Source organism: Emys orbicularis, chromosome 20 (genome assembly GCF_028017835.1).
Source record: "Emys orbicularis isolate rEmyOrb1 chromosome 20, rEmyOrb1.hap1, whole genome shotgun sequence".
Classification (NCBI taxonomy): domain Eukaryota; kingdom Metazoa; phylum Chordata; order Testudines; family Emydidae; genus Emys; species Emys orbicularis.
This window is the reverse complement of record NC_088702.1, coordinates 1,310,516-1,331,703: the sequence shown is the minus strand read 5'-3', so window position 1 is coordinate 1,331,703 and position 21,188 is coordinate 1,310,516. Positions and strand designations below refer to the sequence as shown.

The window sequence follows — 21,188 nt, the reverse complement described above, 5'->3', positions numbered from 1 at the left end:
GTTCAGCCTAGAAAAGAGACAACTAAGATGGCGTATGACAGAGGGCTGTAAATCATGAATGGTGTGGAGAAAGTGAAGAGGGAAGTGTTATTTACCCCTTCACATAACACAAGAACCAGGGGCCACCCAATGAAATTAACAGGCAACAGATTTAAAAAAACATAAGGAAATACTTCTTCACATAACACACAGTCAACTTGTGGAACTCGTTGCCAGGGGATGTTGTAAAGCCCAAAAGTAGAAGTGGATTCAAAAAAGAATGAGATAAGTTTATGGGGGTAGGTCCATCAATGGCTATTAGCCAAGATGGCCAGGGACGCAACCCCATGCTCCAGTGTCCCTAAACCTCTAACTGCCAGAAGCTGGGACCTATATGACAGGGGATGGATCACTCAATAAATTGTCCTCTTCTGATCATTCCCTGTGAAGCATCAGGCACTGGAAGACAGGACACTGGGCTAGATGGACCACTGGTCTGACCCAGTCTGGCCATTGTTATGTTCTTATGAGTAAAAACTGAGTAAAGACCTCAAATTTGGCCCTAAGTGATGAGGTGATCAAGACTAGCCAGCTCTAATACACAAAGTCATGTTTCCCCTGCTACCGTACAAAGAAAGGAAGCTCAAGGGCATCAGCTAATACCATGTATCCAATTAAAATAATTGTGAATGGTCCAGCCTGGGGGTTAGTGCTTTGGATTTTCAAATGGAAAACCCAAGATTGATTTCCCATCACTCACTGGCCAGTGGGCAGGGATTGGGAGTGCTACAGAGACACTCAACAGAAGGATGTCTTAAGGCAATGAACAGTGATTCCTCCACTAATTGCACTGTCTCTTCAGTTTCACTGAAACAGGACAGGCCTCATTAAGTGTATTGCGAAGAATACTTGCAGATCATCTCTCTTAACACTCATCTGGAACAGTGGCCTTCTTTTCAGAAGCACTGCTACCCTTGAACATAAGCAGCACTTGCAGTCCAACACCACACTGTATTTACATTTCATTGAGCAGAAAGGGAGAGATCAAAGAGTTTATCATTCCATGAAGTGATGAGCAGTTATACAACAGATGGGCATGAGCTTTATGCAGGGACACACAGTCACTGTCCTCCAAATGTTCATGAAGGCAGTTGAGGGGAAAAAAACATCTACTGATGGTAAAATGACACATAATATACCAAAGACTGATGTGATATAATGTAGCCATACTAATAACGTTCTTACCTTCACAGCAGGATGATTATAGATAGTGGCATTGTCTGGCACCACCGTTACATCCTCTACCAGTAACAACTCCACAGCCGTGGAGGTAAGCAAGTTAGATACTTCCTAAATATGCAACCAAAACCAGAGAGAAGTGACATTAGTATTCCCTCTAGTCACAAAACCCCAAACCTTCTCTTTCACAGAAGGAACTGATGATTGCTGTGGCAGTGCACTAGCACTTCTCCTAACTGGCTGGGATGGCAGAAATAGGACTTTCCTCTTGAAAGAGGACAAAACCCAGTATTCAATCCTGAAGATACAATTATTTGCACAATCCTAACCTACTCAGCTCAATTTATCAGTAGACTGCAACAGTTTGCTAGACAGATCAGTCAGAGATTAAGCAATCCATACTATGCCCAAAATGGCCTCTTCCACTCACTCTTGGACTGCCTCTCTCTGAATACTTCACAAAGCTGACTCCAATCAGAATAGTCCCTTTGATGCGGTGCACCTCCAGGAGCTGATGCCCTATAAGCAACAGAGAGCAGATAGAACAGGAGTACTTGTGGCACCTTAGAGACTAACAAATTTATTAGAGCATAAGCTTTCGTGGGCTACAACCCACTTCTTCGGATGCATATTTCACTGGAAACAAGAGATGGAAAACAAACAAAAACAGCAATTCCACCTTCAACTAGGAATAAGAGTGAGCAGGATGCAATATTTGCAAATGAGGTTCATGAGCAATAATTTCAGTGTTAAGAATTGGAAGCAATTAATTAATTGTTAGAAATCTGCTTGAATTGTTCTTTGACAGCTCCCTTGTGTTATACATTTAAAAACACACATCTATAATCCATTACCCATGCTATGGCACTTTTAAAGGCTGTAACAGAGTAGCAGTGTTTATCTGACATACCCCACCCACCCTGGAAGCAGGAGGAAATTCTGTTGGGAAAGGGTTAAGTGAGTGCTGCTGACTCAGGCAGGTGGCTTGTTACTCCACTTGCAGATGTAAGGGAACTGGGACTGGCTCGCTAAAGAAATGCTCTAGCGTAGGGGTGAGCAAACGTTTTGGCCCGAGGTGTATGGCGGGCCATGAATGCTCACCAAATTGGAGGTTGGGGTGCAAGATGGGGTGAGGGCTCTGGCTGGGGGTGCGGGCTGTGGGGTGGGGCCAGAAATGAAGAGTTCAGGGTGCGGGAGGGGGCTCTGGACTGAGGCAGGGGGTTGGGAGGCGGGGGGGAGTGAGGGCTCCGGCTGGGGGTGTGGGCTCTGGGGTGGAGCTGGGGATGAGGGGTTGGGAGTGCAGGAGGGTGCTCCGGGCTGGGACTGAAGGGTTTGACTTGTGGGAAGGGGATCAGGGCTGGGCAGGCTCCGGGCAGCGCTTACCTCAACCAGCTCCCAGAAGCAGCGGCATGTCCCCGCTCCGGCTCCTATGTGAAGGCGCAGCCAGGCGGCTCTGTGCGCTGCCCTGTCCGCAGGTGCCACCCTGTCCGCAGGCGCTGCCCTGCAGCTCCCATTGGCTGTGGTTCCTGGCCAATGGGAGCTGCGGGGGCAGCGCTAGGGGCAGTGTGTGCAGAGCCCCTTGGCTGCCCCTATGTGTAGGTGCTGGAGGGGGGCATGCTGCTGCTTCTGGGAGCCGCGCGAAGTGGGCCAAGGCTCTGACCCCACTCCCCAGCTGGAGCGCCGGAGCGGGGCAAGCCCCGGACCCTGCTCCCCAGCGGGAGTTCAAGGGCTGGATTAAAACGTCTGGAGGGCTGGATGCAGTCCCTGGGCCGTAGTTTGCCCACCTCTGATCTAGCGAGTGGGCTGAACAGTCCTTAGGGAAGAACCTAGGAGGAGCCCAGCCTAGGGAGGAAACTTGGAGTTTGAGCTTAATTTATGTTAAATTCTTTATTAATAAAGCCAAAATCATTAGAGAAAGTGAAGCCCAGATATCATGGTGATGCATAGATATAGAGATTATATTAGGAGGAAGGAGAGAGAGAGTTTGAGCTAAATTCAGTGCTGGGGTAAGCAGGTGCAACTCCAACTGACTTCACTGGAGTTCAGTGTATAAAACTGAACAGGTACCGTGCAATCTGGTCTGTCCACTCCCATCATCCTTTGCTACCATCTGCATGGACTTTGAGTCAGTAAAGTGTGCGAGACTTTCATTGGCTGATTTCCACTCCAGCACCAGGGAGCTAAAGTTGTCAAACTTCCGCCGGTGCTGATCAAACACGGCCAACTCCAAAACTGTATTCCTCAAACTGGACACGGGGATCTACGCCCAAAAGAATAGAACTCAATCTCATTAGTAACTCGGAGCCTGATTCTAGAGGAAAACCACCTTGTACAATGCAGCCCATAGCCACATTCATCTGAACGAGAGAGGTGCAGCCTAAGGAGACTACAGGGCCCAGGATGCTGTGATTCCTCTTTGGAGTTTTCTTATGCAGAGAATGAGTTACTGCCAAATTACACAGTAATTTGACGTAATTACCAAGCCGGTTTGATGGGCAGAGGAACTGAGCAGGGACCATCAAAGTAGTTTCATTTGACAGAGGTGATTCCATCTTCAGATAATAGATTTCCTGATAAAAGCTATTAAATTACCAGTTAATGCCACACAAGCTTCATCTGGACATCAAATATATCACACGCATCATGGGTTTCCAATCACCCTACAAATGATTATAGGAGAGGAGTGTTATTCACTCATTTTAAAACATATAAAGTCTTACCAGCTGTTTGTTGTGCTGAGGCAACGGGCAAGGCTGGGCACCTGCAGCTATCTTGTACACTGGAGTCACAGACATACTGGCTGGATGAGCACAAATGAAAGTCACCTGCACAGTTTCCACGGCAGGACTAGGGTTCAGGACTCCTGGCTGATTACCTACTCGGAGCGTAAGTACCTTCAAGGATATGCAAGGGAGATGGTTAACCAGCAGGCTTTTCAATTTCAGCTATACCCATGATTTCCTGTTGAACAGCATCCCAAAATGGGTTTATTTAAAGAAAACAAAAGCAAGACCATACCGGGGGTCAGGGGTTGTGATAAAGGTCTAGTCTATATATAAAAAAAATACTGAGACTCAAAAACAAACATTCTATGGGAGAATCTCTAGAGGCCCAGGGTGTCTGGGGAGGCACCATCACTAATGAAGCGTCTCTGCTCCCAATACTTTTAAGTATCAGATGCAGCAATACACTATCCCTTTTTCTATTTCCACAGTGAAGTAGACAGTAGGAGTTTCTAAAATGACTTTTTGGTACACAAGAGTCAAACTGTCCCTTAGTTAGATTGTGCTGGTGCAAGCCATGAACTTTCCTGTCAGGAGAAATGGAACATGTTTTTTTCACACTGTATTGCTTTATGTGTGAGATATTAGCCAATCTGTTGCCAACTAGTTATTACATTGTAGAAAATGTAGGTGTTTTTCCTACCTGCTCCCCCAACTCCAAGCACAAAATCCGGTAAATGTACTGGTTCTGTTTCCTTTTAGTTGGCAGTCGGACCTGTGTAACATCAATTTTTTCCTCATGCTCCACAGTCAATTCCAAAAAGAAACGAGATGGTTCCAAAACCCATGGCCCCGGCCCTCCATCAAACACCATCTGCTTTGCTGACTGCCAAGTCACCAACGCCACCTCCACTGGGTTTAGAGCCTGATCACACAAAGAGAAATTAACAGACAGTGCTATTTTAATATATAGTCTCAGCAAGGACATACAAAAGGTAACGTCTATAATACAACCAATGGGCCTGATTCTCATTTACATTCAGGCTCCTTTATACCACTTGGCAATGGAAGGGGCCTTTAAGTAGAGCCAACTAGCCTCTGTTTGCCAGAAGCTGGGAATGAGCGACAGGAGATGGATCACTTGATGATTCCCTGTTCTGTGCATTCCCTCTGGGGCACCTGGCATTGCCCACTGTCGGAAGACAGGACCCTGGGCTAGATTGACTTTGGTCTGACCCAGTATGGCCGTTCTTATGTTCTTATGCAGGCCCAAAAGGTTGAGAAACTACACAATATTATAGGAAGAGGCCATTTGTTACTGGATCTGGGTTGGACTATACTGAGCTATCTGTAAGAAAACTAATACTATATATAATCATCTGCACCAAAAATAAAAAAAGACACCCTACTGGGGCAGCAGAAAGCTCAGCTAACAGAAAAAAAAAATTGCTACTGAAATAGAGGACCTGCTCAGATACATTTGATGTTTTTTTCACAAAAGGAATTTATTCAATCCTCTGAGTCTGGTAGTTGCAAAATATGGTTTCAACTGTGGGCAGGTGTAAATTTAAGGAAAAAGAGGTATAGGAGGAACTTCCTCCTCCCAGAGAAAAATATAGCAACATTTCAGGGTGATATGCTTTAAACTCCCCGCTCCAAGGGACTTGCCAAATGTTAATTAATAAAGCCTCACAAATCCCTCAGCGGGGAAGGGGTAAAGTACCCTCTCTTTCTGACCACAATTCCATGACAACATGAATACGGCAGGTAGTCCATAACAGAAGGGAAGTGTGCACTAGCATTGGTGCCTCACTACCATCAGTGGGTTCGCTCCAGAAGCAAATATGTGAAGACAGCAAAGACAAAAGAATGACTCAAATAGCAGGGAAGGAAGTAGAGGGAGGGGAGCAGCTCCTCACCTTGAGAGGCTCATAAGCAGCAAATGTGGCACTGGTTTCAAAATACTCCTGGAACACTGTCACGCTCACCGTTACTAAAGTGTGTCCCAAGGACTTTGCTGCTAACTGGATACTGGAGCAGAATGTCAGGCCAGGTTTCTGATTACCTGTAAATTTTAGAGCATTTTTTCAGCACTTTCTACATCTCAGATGAGCAGGGCTGATGTCTGGACACAGGGTTACGGCTGTAATGGAATCCATGACTACCAAAATTTTTCCTAAATGTTTCCCAGACTGTCCCCCTCTCTCCACTTGTCCTGTCCCCGTTAGCTGTCGGAAGAGTCGAATGATACAGTTCCAGACATGATGACAGGATGACTATCCCTCTGGCTAGACCTTGTGACTGGTTGACACAATACTCAAACTGGAAAACAGGGAACGGCACTTTGGGAAATAAATTATAAATTGACTTTGCAAACAGGTATTTTAAAAAGTGAGCAAATTTGGAGCTCATCTATCTTACCCTCTTCAGCAAGGATGAAGACTCCTTGCTTATCCATGCTTATGTCCAGGGCTAAGAGGGAGCAGTCCGTAAAAGCAATGGTCTCCCTTGTCTCCCTATCGGTGTGGTACATCATGAGTGGAACTTCCAAAACTTGGCCAATCTCAATGTCTGCATGAAATGGCAAAATCTCCATCTTCGTCAATTTCAAGACATACACCTGCACTGACCAAGAGTCTCAGTCAGCAAAGTAGGAAGGGTTAGATCCCCCAGGGTTAGAATCGAGTCACACTGCAAAGTGCCGCTGGTTCAAGAAGGAAACCGAGAATCTCTCATGAGAGGCAGGCAGAGTACATAAAAGTGGAAGCCACCTCAGGCTTAGCAGCTGAATTCCACTTGCAGCCTTAATCGTATAGGCAGAATTCCACTATACAGGTTTAAGAGATTCAGTTATAGCTGATTTTATTGTTACTGTACCGCACCAGGCATCCTGACTCAAATAAATCTTAATATTGTTGTGCTCAGCAGACAATTGTTAATATGTTGATAAGAAGTCTGTGCTTAACAAACAAACAGCAACAACCCTGGGGGTGATTCTACTCCCTCCCTCCAGCGAGTATCAGGAGACGGAGTAACTCGTCTGAAGCACTGAACTGCAATGTAAGTCAGAGGAGAATCAAATCCAACATTTCTAAGCAGGCGCCCCTCATCAACTTTGTTCTTCAGATACGAGTTTTAGATTTCTAAACCTGGATAAGCAACCCCCTCTGTCACTGAAGCAAGTTTTGTCAGGAAAAGACTTGCCTTTATTTCTCCATAATGGAAGGGGTTCTGCACATCTCTGGCCTGTACTGTGCTCTGCCCTCTGACCACCCCGGCGGTCACTATTCCTTTTATGGTGACTGTGACTACAGTCTGATTGGAAGAGGTCCACGTGAAATTGCTACTGCCTCCTTCTACCTATGAAACAGCAGAGGATAGAAAAGGTAAACAGTTCAGATTACCGAGTACTAAAGCGGGAGGAGGATTGTGTGCAGGGATCAAGATTAGTGTTAATTCTTTGGCAAACTGTGTGCTTGAGCTGATTTGGCTGTGGAACAACATGCTAATAGGGTAAAAAATAAAGTAATAACAGCATTTCTTCAATTCCTTTCATCTGAGGATCTCAAAGCACTTCACCTGCATTCATTAAGTCTCACAATCCCCCTATAGGGGGGGATAGGAAAGTATAAACCATACTGAAACAAATGAGACACAGGAAGGTTTTTTTATCTAAGGTAAGTCAGTGGCACAGCCAGGAACAGAATAGTGAAAGAAGGTTGTCGCAGCCCCCTTTTCTAGTTGCTTAGACAATACAGTTTAGAATGATACAGGAATCCAGTGGGCTTGAAGGCTGTGTAGCCAGACTAAAGATAAATGGTGCTAGAAACATGGGCGCATGATCAGTAAAGAAGGGAACGAGAAGAGATGACAGAGGAAGACAAAGCCTTGGAGAAACAGGATCAAAAGGAGCAGTTTAGGACAAAGATAAAATGTGACCACCTGTGAGGGAGGGAAAGAGCAAACAAGCCTGGTGAGGAGGGGTGGGGCTTGCAGAGGGGCTAAAGGAAAGCACTAGTCATCTGCCTGTGATGTTGCTAGCACGGGGCTTGCTCCTGTCCCCAGTAAATTCAATGAGCATTTTGCCCTTTATTTTAATGGGTGCAAGATCAGGCTAGCAAAGAAACAAAGGCTGTCACACCCTCTCACTAGCTATTGTGGATACTAACAAGGTCTCTATTTGGCTAGAAGTAATTAATAAGCTTTTTTTCCTGGAAGGGACTCTCATATCAAAGAGGTCTTCTTCCTGATGTTCCATACCATATATACTTCACCTGAACTTTGTACCGATACAAGATTTCCATGGGATGGTGTGGAAATGCAAGGAAGGAGGGTGTCAGCTTGATCGGAAAGTAAATCTTCACCTCCTGTTCATGGCTGATTGGGACAGGTAAGTAATCCTCAGAGCCAGCCTACAGGCACAAAACAAGGAACAATAATCTTTCAAGCAACGATGCCACCCTACTCACAAAAGTGGTAAACTAGTGCTTAACTGCCTGTACAAGGAGGTGGCAGCATGTGCAGACAATGCATATTGGGGAGAGGGATAGCTCAGTGGTTTGAGCATTGGCTTGCTAAACCCAGGGTTGTGAGTTCAATCCTTGAGGGGGCCACTTAGGGATCTGGGGCAAAATCAGTACTTGGTCCTGCTAGTGAAGGCAGGGGGCTGGACTTGATGACCTTTCGGGGTCCCATCCAGCTCTATGAGATAGGTATATCTCCATATATACCATACTCCTCCCTTCAAGCTGCAGACAGATTTGACACTTTGTGAAGAAACAATGGTTCTTATTTGTACTGATTACCTGGAAAACAAGGTGGGAATAAGGAACGCTGTGTTTCTGCTTTAAGTCAATTGTTTTTTCTTTTTTGTATAAGCTTAATCAAAATTCCCCCAAAACAGCAGCAATACCTCCAGCTGTTCCCAACAGCTGTTGCCTCGTGTGTAAAACTCTAGGAGATAGTCAAACACTACACGCCTGAGAAATGTACAGTATGTCACCAAACAGAAGGAGCGGGGGCAAAATCTAGATTTCATAAAAGGAAGATTGCTCCTACAGTTATAAAAACAAAAATAGAATATTCTATAAAAGCAGCCTTTAATGCTCCTGTTTGTATGGTCTATAGGACAAGTAAGCACACTTGCTGCCAGCAGAGAATTAAAAGAGAAGAAATAACACTAAACTGCACTTTACATCAAGTTTAGAGCAAAGGTAGAGGAATCCCAGCTACTTAGTTACACCAAGACCTCTCACTAGTTCAAAACCATTTAGAAGAGAACATTACAACTGGACAGAAACAACCAGCCAGCTTAACAGGCTAACCCAAGAATTCATTTTAGTCAAGCCTATTAATCCAAGAGACATATACTGTCCTCAGTGCCCATTCAGTTCAGTTAGAGATGTTCTCCAGATCAAGGGCCGCATGTGGCCTTAATCTGTGCACATTAAGCAGACTTCTACAAAATCTTCCCTATATAACACATTTACTAAAGCCTGGAATTGTACAGAGAAAAATGTTTGGTACATTAAAAATACTTTCTCCCTAAACCTAATCCTTAATAGGTCATTTTCTTTTACTTATTGTCTATCCACTGATTTTAAGTAAGGTTCTTTATAGGGGAAGTATAGCTCGCTTCTTTAGTCAGTGTGAACAGTATCCTGGGAGTTACAAATGGAAAAGGTCCAACAGCGTCCGCATCTTGTCCATCCTATGAGCAGCGCATGATAGTTCCCTATACTATGTTCTCAAGGGCTGTGTTCTGAAATGTCCTGAGCAAAGCATCTTCCATCATCTCCCTTGGCAGACAATCCTATAGCTTTTCCTGATAGTCAACATACATTTTCTTTTTCTTCATTTCACCCCCTTACTCCTGTTTGGAACCCCTAGAAAATTCAGAATAGTGTAGGAAAGGGTGCAGCACTAAAGCAGCTTAGTGAAGCCTATTGATCTTCAGCACTACCTAGTTCAATTAGTCATGGCATTTCTCTCTAGTCCTTAGATTTCATGTCTCTGAGGAAATCACGCTGTCCTTCAGAGAGAGCTCGCTATCCCAGGAGCCCCAGGAGGAGATGCTTATACACACAGGTTTTATAGGACCATCTGCTACGATTCAAAGTAAAGTACTGCCATAACTTGAAACATACAGGAGTTCATCTTATACATTTGTGAACAGTAATATCATAGGGTCTGAGTCAATGCCCATTAAAATCAATGGGAGTCTTTCCACTCACTTTAATGGGCACTGGATCAACTCTTTAGGCAACAGTAAATTCTGGAAAGGGAAGGGTACAACCTTCACCTCTTACCTGTAGAAGAACAGATACCAGGGCAGTTTTTATTACTGTGATGCCCTCCTTCAGGACTTGAACTATATGGTAAGAACCATTAACCGAAGACAAGAACTCTTCAAAATACTCCGTGGGAAACTGGTGAGTTATTCTGAGGTTCTGCAAAACAACAAAAAACAGAAATCAATGAAGGAACGACTTCCCAGAGAAACTGGATTCACGTTCTATCAGAAGAATCGCAAGACATACAGTCAGAGAAATCTGCAAGGCCATGAGCGCACACACACGCTGGGTGTTCCCGGAGTTCGGAAACCAACATGGTTATGAAACAACTGTAAGCTGGGAGTGCATTCTGGATACAGTTGGGTAAATGAAGGGCCCAGTCATCCTACTTTGGTTTCTGTATTGGAATGAAGAACATTTTTCTTAAGGAAATGACTGTTAGGAGAACAACCTCTAAAAATCCCCAGGAGTTAAGGAAACATTGTCATTGCCATTTTAATTACATTGAAACAAAGTCTCAAGGAGGTTTAAGTGACTTGCATAAGGTCACTATAAGCCACTGGCAGACAGCTCAGACTATCACCAATAAGACCTAGCTCTTATATAGCACTTTTCAATCAGTAGATCTCAAAGCACTTCACAATCTTTAACGTATTTAGCCTTACAACACCCCTGTGAGGTCAGGCAGTGTTATCACCCCGTGTCTGACAGATGGGGAAGTGTGGCACAGAGAAGCTAAGTGACTTGTTCAAGGTCAGAAAGGAAGTCTGTGGCACAGCAGGGCACTGAACCCAGCTGTCCCGACTCCTAGGCTAGTGCCCAACCACTGAACCTTCCTTCCTTTCAATAAACCAGGCTGCCTTTCTCCTAGCAAGTATCAGAGGGGTAGCCATGTTAGTCTGAATCTGTAAAAAGCAACAGAGGGTCCTGTGGCACCTTTAAGACTAACAGAAGTATTGGGAGCATAAGCTTTCGTGGGTAAGAACCTCCTAGCAGACTCTCCCCGCGTGCTGAAGCTGTCCTAAATGTAAAGGCATAAGAAAAATTACATTTATTAGAACACTACAGCTTCTAAATGAAGATGGAAGTTGAAATTTGAAAATAAGTTATCCTCTCTTTAGTAACATCACATTAAGCTGAATTCCAGAGACCTGAATACTTCTCAATCCTAAACATCTGAAGAATAAGCTATTTCCAAGAAGACTTTGAAGGGATTTGAATCCCTCAGTTATCGCAGCTGTGGGTCTGTAAGGAATAAAGCACAACAGACCCTTCCCACATACTCACATCAGATAAATAGACTTTAGTGCTGGATTTATCATACACCTCAACAGTGATTGTATATGCTCGCTTCACTTCTAGAACCCACCTGTCTCCTGGGTGAACACTGAAACCTGAAATAAAATGTAAAAGAAAGGTGGCTTATTAAAAACAAGAAAATCATTGAATAAAAACCCAGCCAGGTTTCAGTTTCATTAATTTAATGCTGGTGCAAGGTGCTGCATTCACAGCGTTGAAGACTGCAGCCCCCTTTTCATCCCCTAAATGGTAGAACACAGGCAACAGTACATGCAAATTTCCCTGCAATGCTTCTTACTCCTACTCTGGAGCACTTATAGAAGCAGAAAGGAAGTGTGCGGTAAATCCTTTCCTGGGCCAGCAAAGGGGCAAACCAGTGCCAACAGAAGTGGTGAGTTTTGTGATGCAGGCATCTGTTCGCTGCAAAGTGAACGGAGACTCAACAGCCAATCAGGTGGTGGTAATTTCATGGTCACTATGCATTTACTCTGGATGAGACTTTGTGACCCAAAAGGGTCAATTACCCATCCCTTAAACAATCCAGTCCCTCTTCTCAATACTTCTTGAGCGCCAGACAACTCTCCTATGGAAAACAGCTCTGTAAACAGCGTAGTTACTTTTAATAATGTAGCACGACTGCATAGGTTCATACGGCAACTGAGACCAGTTATTTCCAACTCTGGTGCCCATTCTGTGCCGTTAATCTTTAAGTTTAACTAACGCCTCTAAATTACAGAGCAGGCAACTAGCTAGATTTCTGGGTTGTGAATATGCAAGATTGAATTTTCAAGCCCATGTACCTGGAAGGAGACAAGCAAAGACTGTTTCTTCAATAAGACATAGTCTCATCCTACTATCATGACCTGTTTCTTTCACGAACTGAGGCTAACTGATAATAAGAATGATCTTTTCATTTACAGAAGGCATTTCACTCGTAAGGTTCAAAGTGCTTTATACAAAGCAATCATACAAATTGTGTGTGCACATGTGTGTGTGTGTGTGTATATATATATATATATATATATATATAAAATCACTTTGCCTGTTAATTAATGCAGTCATGTGCAAAACATGGCAAGTGTTGGAATTTTACCATAACATAAGCTTTTAACCCTCTAACATCTAATTATTTGAAAATGGCCCTAAATGAAGTATACAATAAACAAAAATATGCAATAATTAATAAGAGGAAGCTTGAAATAGCATGGGGTTGTTTTCTTTAACAGATATATACGTTTTCTGTAAACTATATGAACAATTTATTTTTACATTTATTATTATTAAAACCAAACACGTATAGTGCTATAAACGTACACAGCACTTTACAAGCAAGAACAGCAGGTTTCTGTGTGATAGACGTAAAACAGATTCTAACACGAGCAATGCTATCATCAGGGCCGGCTCCAGGCACCAGGCAACCAAGCTGGTGCTTGGGGCGGCACCTGGAGGGGGGCGGCGCGGCGCTCGGGCCGCCGGGGAGAGCGGGGCCACAGCCGGGCTCCCCGCCCTCCCTCCGGCGCTTTGGCCGCCCTCCCCCCGGGAGAGCGGCGAGCCCCTGCCGGGGCTCGCCGCCCTTTGCTCTGGCCGCCGGGGGGAGAGCCGAGCCCCCGCCGGGGCTCGCCGCCCCCCCCCGGGCTCCGCCCCCCCCCCCCCGCGGGGGGGGGGGGGGCGCGGCCGGAGGCTTTTTTGCCTGGGGCGGCAAAAAAGCCAGAGCCGGCCCTGGCTATCATATAATTAAGTCACTTTTTTAAAAGTCAAACATTTGATTGGTCAATAACATGAAGCAATAAGAGTTTAAAAATCAAGCTTTTATCTTCTGATTAATTACCTAGAAATCCAGCTTCTACGACATAGACAGTGCAGTTTGGAAGTCCAGATGCAGCTCGCATGTGAATATCTTAGTTTGCGTATAAAGAAGGAATTCAGTCTTATTGTGGAAAAAAAAATAGGAGGGACGTATGGGAGCAACAGAAGCCTTTAAATAAACCATATGTCCTTGGACTCCTTAAGCCCATAAATGTGGGGACCTGGGGCCTGAGCCAACTTCCACTGAAGTCAATGGGTGTCTTTCTATTGACTTCAATGAGAACTGGACTGTGAACCTGGCAAGGAGGCTCATTCTCATTCCAGAAGCATCACAGGTGAAGGAGTTGAGCGAGGAGCTGAGTGATGGGCACTGGCCAAAAAGAACCAATGATATTGACCTCGAAGTGGATGAATGAGTATGTCATCATGCCCAGCTTGAGGAAGGGATAGGGGCTGAAGAAGGAAAATCCATCTTCCTGAGGGAGGGAGTTACCCTAAGAAGTTATAGAATTCTCTGAGGTGTTGCAGGGTGGGGCCTCACCAAATCTGCTTTCTGAAGCATGGTTTTACTTAATTCAGGTCTGACATGCTTAGGAAAGAGAACGGCCACAGTAATAAAGAAGACTGACATGGTTACAACTTTATTTAAAGGATACTTTTATGAACAAAGACCAGACTAATCTGTCCCAACTGCATTGCTGTCACAGTGGCTGTGTCCACATCCAGTCTGGCCACCGGAATAAGATCAGACCCACCAGGTGCAACAATGGGGTCACGTAGTTCAAGCTCATAATGTTCAAGAGGCAAATCTACTTCTGCAGGAAATAAGTTACTTTTTAAAACAGTTATTTCACAATAGTCTACTTCTGTCTTCCACAAGATTCTCTCTTTATAAAGGCACAGATTTGGGTTCCTGACAACCAAAGAAGTAACCCCCCCCACACACAGGGGCAGAGGTATGTTAGCCCTGAAGACCATCAAATAGCTGTGTGCAAGCTTTAACAGTCTTGGTTGGTTAAGTGCATCAAGTATCTGGAGTTCAAATGTTCTATTGCCACAGACTGAAGCACTGTTCCACTCAATAGTCATTGGCCTCTATACAGCGGCATCCACTGCTATTATGATTTGAGTTTTTCTGTAGGACACAGACCCATCACAAGGGACATTAGACACGCATGGAAAACATCTGCTCTGTTGGGTTTCAGGGTTAAGTTTAACCCTGGCTTCCCCAGGAGTCAGGAACAGCAACTGCAGGAAAGTGAAATACCACCTGTGCACGAGACTTTAACTTTTGTAATTTCACTTAGAAAAAAATTCTGAAGATTTTGGGAAACTTGAAGGTATTAAAAAAAGTATTTACCTGTGATCTTTCCCTGTACAATTTTAGCAACTTGGTACTGAATGTAGGCTCCAACCAGAAGGTAAATGTCATAGGATGGTATTAGGAATATATTCTCCAGAACCAACAGACGCACCAGTGCAGCAGCTACTTTCTAATGGAGGACGGATAGAAACCAGAAGCTTACTACCACTCTGCAAAAACTGGATAGAAATGTGTGAGAGAGCACGGCTCCCACAAGGCGTCAATAGAGGGTTAAACAATCAAAAGTAGAACTTTAAAAAGTATTAAACAGAATGCTTGGTTTTAATGGGCAAAAGCTTTGCCATGGTTGTGAAAGCAGTGTCAAAAGCAAGAGGGAAACGAGTTTTAGAGTTTGACATTGGCCAGACATCCCACTCTGTCAATATCACACTGTAATTTTTCAGCAAAAGGGCCACCAGCAGCAGGAGATTTCAAAATTAAAACTCTATTATTAAAAATATTATTTTAAAATAAATTTCAGTTACTCATGGGAAGAAGTGTCTCACCATTTGAACCTTCTGCCTGCTAGATACAGTAAAATGTGGCAATTTTCTTTTAAAGGATGGTCAGCTGAACTCTAGTTAATTAAAACAAAGGTTAAAAGTAGTTTCAGATTCTACATCTGCCCAAGTCCTCTTGCTAATTTTTGTGGTTTTACAATCACATAGAAAATATTTAAAAAATAAGACTTTCTTCTGTTGCTATGTGAAAGACTCCCACAACCAACAAAAAATACTAACTGAATTAATCATTTTGGGATCATAACAGTGAAACTGACTATCCACCAAATGCTAACAAATGCAGTAACGAACTGAAAAAAACCCAAAAAGTATTTTTCTCCAACCTCTTAGTTACAATAGTCGTAGGTGTTGTTTTTTATCTGCTATTGTTACAGGCAAGTTCAGACAGAAATGTGATTTTTTAATCGAGTGTCCTCTTAACCCACTATACATGGGTATATTATATTTTAGGGATTTATAGATCAATTTATTTCTCAATACCGTACTATCAAAACTGTCCAAATTTATACATTTTAAATGGAAAATGGTTTGAATGGTGTCATTGCCTATAACTTCTGAAAGACAAATAATGGTATTGATGGTAAAGAAAATATAATTTTAACAAGCATATGCCTGGAACTGCAATCTACTTAAGGCACAAGTTTTGTTTTAAAGGTGGGAAATCTACAATAAGAATTCACCTTATAAGTTGGTTCCTGAATTCGGACCTTTATGATAGCTGCACCAGTTTTGATGCCTGATACCAGAATCCTATCCCCTTGTTTTCCTGCTCGTTCCATCTCGACAATGTAGTCTGGTGGGGAATACTCTGCTTCAGAGTATTTTAAAATCCTAAAAAGACCAAACTAGGCTTTTACAGGTAGAAAAGGATCTCCAAGATCATTTCAGTTTATATTTTCAGTGTGTGTGTATACAAATGTTTTAGTAATCGAAGGACAAACTTTACAGGATTATGTGGAACGAGGACCTATGTTAGCCAGAATAAAGGGACAAAACCCCGTAACTTCTAAGTTGATATGTGCACATCCATTAATCACCAAGTCAGGGAGACAACAGACCTCCCCCGGTGTACAGGGCAATAGAACAGAGAAAGGTAATGTCTACACAGATAGCTGAAGCTAATCCACTACAGAACCCTCCACCTGCACTCAGTGTCTACTTATTACAGATATGCAGACCACAAGAACTCTTTCAGCCAGCTTCTGCTGCATCTGACTTTACCAGCAGCAGTACTTCTGTGTGACTGAAGAGTCAGCCCATAAACTTGGAAATCAGAACTCCTGGGTTCTATATCCAGGTCTATCACTGACTCACTGTTACCTTGAGAACATCAATTCTCTTCTCTGCATTCCCACTTACCCACAAGTAAAATGGGGATAATAGTACTTCCTACCCCACTGTGAAATGCTGGGATGAAAGGTGCTATAGAAATGCAACAGACGGTATATTAATTATTCTAAATATAGTTACCTAATTTTGCTAGACAGTTCTAAGCCTTCCATGTCATCGTCCTTAGCAATGCTCCACTCAAATGTCATTCCTGACAAACTACTGAATGTGTTTCCTGAAGACAGAAACCAAACAGACAGATTCAGAAACGTGCTGGTGAATACATATGTTTTTAGGTATGGAGTCCTACACAGCTAAATGTGTTAATCTATCCTGTACTGTCTACTGCTCGGAGAACAGGGAAAACCCTGCATTATCACTATGCCACTACCAACTGTCCTTACGTTGCCTAGCTCCTCACATCCAGTTACAGAACCGTGAACAAACTGGCCACAGGCCCATGTTCCAGGTGTGGAATATTTCTGATGACAACTCTCCCTTCTTAATCTTGTATACTTGCCCATGCCCATTATATTCCAAAATATTTCTGACCATATCCAACTTCTCCCTAAATACAAACACACAAACCCATGTACAAGTAGACAAAAACCAAACTAGGATGAAAAGAAGAACATTATTTTATTTTCATGCTGGAAATTAGCTGGAATGAGAATATAACAGTTTTAAACAATTATTAGTAAATCAGCTCTGTGGTGGGGATAATAGCAAAGAAAACAAGAATTCTGGCTACTATTATCTAAGTTTTTATACCAGTTTTATTAGTGTGGCATCTGAGAACCTTGCAATGTCACAGAGTTGTTACGCTCGCACTAAGTGGGATACTACTTTTACTCAGCAGTTATTATATGCCCTCCAAATGAAAGATAAACAGAAGTACAATAAATTCTCATGTTGCTCATATTAAAACATTTTAGGAACTAGTGAGAAACAGGCATATTTTCTCTACCTGAAAATTACATAGCACATGAAATACAGGATTTTGTGATACGCCCAAAAGTTTCTACATTGGGGATGGGAACAAAATCTGCTACATATCAGAATACATTCTTTAAAAAGCTCAGATTAAGGGATGTCTTTGTTTCTCAGGAGGTAGAGTTTAATCCTTGGAGTTGCCCCAGAAGTTTATCCTGTATACAGTACCTTCAACATCCAGAGCTCTCACGGTTAATTCAAGTGGAGAATCTTCCACATATATTTCTCGGGTTCGGGAGATAATCTCAATACTGTTTATCATATCAACAATGATGTCACAACGCAGTAAATGGCCTGTCACTAAAAGGTGAGAATAAATGAGTGTGCTTTAATTCAACATCCCATAAGTTTATGTTGATTTCCCAAATCTTGAGAAGGTAGTACTACTGAAAACAAACAAACAAAAAAGTGGCAATTCTTAAATCAGTGGGAGGAGGAGGAAGCACCTTTGTCGGAAAGCACAAGTTCCTCAACAAAGTCCCTGATAAACCCATTCTGGGACTATGATGGGCATGGATGTTACACTGTTATACTTTTTGCTTTTATCTTTCCTTGAGCCACATGCAGACTGTGGTGTGGCCACTACACGTCACTGTCATTTTGCATGTACATCACTCAGATCTGTGGTTTTGAAACGGATACTGAAATACACCACAGTTCCACATCTTGCACTATTAAAATTAGATGGGACAAAGCACTAGTACCATAGTGCCCAATCCTATATGTGTCTCTTTGGGCAGGACTGGATGATTTCATGAGCCTATTCTATCTCAGCCCTTGAAGTCCCTACTAGACACCCAATTCCTTCCCTATCATGTTGCTCTTTATCCACCTACCAAGCTCCTCAGCTATAACAACACTGCTTAGCTTTGTGGCCTGTGTAGACTGAGTAGACAGCAAAGCTTTTTGCGAACAAGTGGTACCATTCTCGTAAATTGGCTCAACGGTGACTGTGTCATGACGTGTGGAATACCTGGAAAACAGAGAGATTTGGATTTTTCTATTCTTATTTTTATTATCTGGGCAAAATAAGGGAGGTGCAGATTTTTTTCAGTATATTACAGATAGATTCAACATCAGATGGATCTGAAACTCAGAATAAGGAAGTGTCTTAGGGAAATGTTCCCCTTGGTATGAGTGAGCTGCATGCTATCGGAGAGGATACATAGGAACTGCCTGTGACAAAGTAGGAAGTGGGGTGGATTGACCTGTTAATGTCTTGCTGGGACTGTCTGCATGGGGGACGGGAGAGCAGGGGATGACTCCACTTGAGTGAGGATACCTGAGCCTGTAACCTGAGCTGAGAGGGGGTTGGACCCAGGTGACACCTTTGCCCGGGAAACTGGACAAAGGCAGGGGGAGGAGCCGGGGGGAGGAGGAGTGAGACTGCTGCAGTGGAGTTTCAGACTTGGGCTGGCTGGGGAATCAAAGGGAACCCCGAGGTTGTGGTCTAAGCTCCCTACTCCCCAGAAGGACCTGGCTGAGGGGTCCTGGTTGTACCTACACGCTCTGGTTTGGACTGTGTTCCTGTCGTCTAATAAACCTTCTGTTCTACTGCCTGGCTGAGAGTCACGGTGAATCGCAGGAAGCCGGGGGTCGCAGGACCTTGTCTCCCCTCCCCCCCCCCAACTCCGTGACACTGCCATATTGGATCAGACTAGTGATTCATTTAGAAAAGTACCCTGTCCCACCACAAAGGCCGGTACCAGTTGCTTCAGAGGATGTTGCAACAGACAGTCATGGAATGCCCACTCCCAGGAAATGTTTCTTCCTAACTGGCAACAGTTAGAGGTTGGCTTAAGGCCTAAGGAATAAGGGTTACATCACTTCCAAAAATTGTGCAGGTTTATTTATTTTGCCAGGAGAGGGGAGTTAGTATTCACTATTGCCATTCTGGATATTATTGTTATCCATAAAAACGTCTAACCGCTTCTCAAATCCCACACAAGGTTTGGTCTTACTAATATATTGTGGCAATGAGTTCTGTGGGCTAAAACCCACTGTGCCAATGATTAGTTTTGAAATTCACAAGGACCTACATAAATGATAAGGGCTCAGCACGGTAAGGAGGCCACTGAACCAACCGTGTACCAGATCATCCGGCCTGTTGCAGAGCTCTGACCAAACAAACTAATAAGGCAACCCTGCTTTCCCCAGGGTCCCTGCCTTCCCCATAGGCTGTGACCCCTCTAACCCTCCAAAGGCCCATATGCTCCTCCCAAAAAGTCAAGCCCCACTACCCATAACTTACCCCAACAGGCCAAAATCCTTCTTGTCCCCACAGAGGCTCAGCTACTCCCCTCCCCACAGACTCCCCCGGAGGAGAGATCTGGGCCCCTCTCTCCTACCGCAGGCCCAGCTCCTTACTCCCCCTGCCACTGCCATAGACCCAGCTTCTCCACATCTCTGGGGGCTGGCACTCACTGAGCCCCACCCCCAAGGCCAAGCTCCCTCCAGCCCAGGCCTCTCCCCTAGGACAACCCTATGTTCACCTTTTTCCCCAGGTAAGGGCCTCCTCCCCCCATCACCAGGCCAGGCTCCCCTCAACCCTACACCCACAGGCTAAAAACCCTGGTCCCTCCCCCCATCTCTACACAGCCTCAGCCGCAGGCCTACAAGTCCCTCCCCAGCCCCATAGACCCCCGCCTCCAGCCCCTCCCCAGTCCTACAAGCCCCGCCCCCAGCCCACAGGCCCTGCCTCCAGCCCCGCCCCCATCCCGCTCTCGGAGGCCCCGCCCCCTCACCAGGAGTAGCAGCCGCCCTCGGCCTCCAGCACGAAGGGGACGTGGAGCTCTCGGCTGAAGGGCAGCAGCACCTTGGGCACGTTGAGCTTGAAGGGGCGGGCGGGGCCCAGGAGGAGCAGGAAGGGGAGGGGGAGGAGGAGCGGGGGGGGCCGGCCCCGCCTCGGCAGCCTCATGCTGAAGACGAGGAAAGGAGCGGGGACAAGATGGCGGCTGCCGTAGGGCTCAGCTCCCGCTCGCAGGCACGCAGCCGCTACTCTGCGCATGCGCCTTTGCGCGTGCGGCGCTGCCTCCGCCCCTCCGTGTCCCACAGCGCGTGCGTCGGCTCCCCGTCTGCCGCGCTTTAGCTCAGCAACTGCGCCTGCTCCGCTCCGTTCGGGGCGCTGCCGGGTGGGGCGCAGAGTCTATCCATTACGCATGCGCAGGTTGCCCGAGCGGGGAGGGGAGGGCATTGGTGTGCTCCGAGTGCCAGGGCCAGAATTGACGTCCTGGCTGCAAAACTAGGTCCCAGGGGGCGGGTCTGGTGCAGGATTAACTTAGAACAGGGGGGGTGGCTGCTCTGCGTGCACCTTACACACCCCGGTGCCAGTCTCCTGAGCCCGGAATTAACCTACGCCCAGGCCCCCGGTGCCACACCAGAGGCAGCTGCATTGGAGAATGGCACTGGAAGGTTTCAGGATGACTTAGGCCAGGGGTAGGCAACCTATGGCACGTGTGCCGAAGGCAGCACGCGAGCTGATTTTCAGTGGCACTCACATTGCCCGGTCCGGGGGGCTCTGCATTTTAATTTAATTTTAAATGAAGCTTCTTAAACATTTTAAAAACCTTATTTACATCAATAGTTTAGTTATATGTTATAGACTTATAGAAAGAGACCATCTAAAAATGTTGTTAACAATGTA

At 44.9% G+C, this 21,188-nt stretch overlaps 1 protein-coding gene across 1 annotated transcript in view; it reads right to left on the bottom strand.

Annotated features, from left to right (window-relative positions):
* The window catches only part of NUP210L (nucleoporin 210 like), a 44,606-nt gene extending 24,144 nt beyond the window's left edge, over positions 1-20,462 (bottom strand). The window contains exons 1-19 of the mRNA XM_065419857.1: positions 20,290-20,462; positions 18,382-18,518; positions 17,714-17,845; positions 16,694-16,787; positions 15,904-16,054; positions 14,700-14,832; positions 13,996-14,154; positions 13,362-13,430; positions 11,522-11,628; positions 10,250-10,390; positions 8,216-8,353; positions 7,146-7,301; positions 6,363-6,561; positions 5,861-6,006; positions 4,645-4,866; positions 3,939-4,112; positions 3,286-3,478; positions 1,649-1,737; positions 1,225-1,329 (exon numbers count right to left, since the gene is read on the bottom strand). Coding sequence (XP_065275929.1) covers positions 1,225-1,329; positions 1,649-1,737; positions 3,286-3,478; positions 3,939-4,112; positions 4,645-4,866; positions 5,861-6,006; positions 6,363-6,561; positions 7,146-7,301; positions 8,216-8,353; positions 10,250-10,390; positions 11,522-11,628; positions 13,362-13,430; positions 13,996-14,154; positions 14,700-14,832; positions 15,904-16,054; positions 16,694-16,787; positions 17,714-17,845; positions 18,382-18,518; positions 20,290-20,462 — 2,718 coding nt within the window. The remainder of the gene's footprint in view (positions 1-1,224; positions 1,330-1,648; positions 1,738-3,285; positions 3,479-3,938; positions 4,113-4,644; positions 4,867-5,860; positions 6,007-6,362; positions 6,562-7,145; positions 7,302-8,215; positions 8,354-10,249; positions 10,391-11,521; positions 11,629-13,361; positions 13,431-13,995; positions 14,155-14,699; positions 14,833-15,903; positions 16,055-16,693; positions 16,788-17,713; positions 17,846-18,381; positions 18,519-20,289) is intronic.
* Between the last annotated feature and the right edge of the window lie 726 nt (positions 20,463-21,188).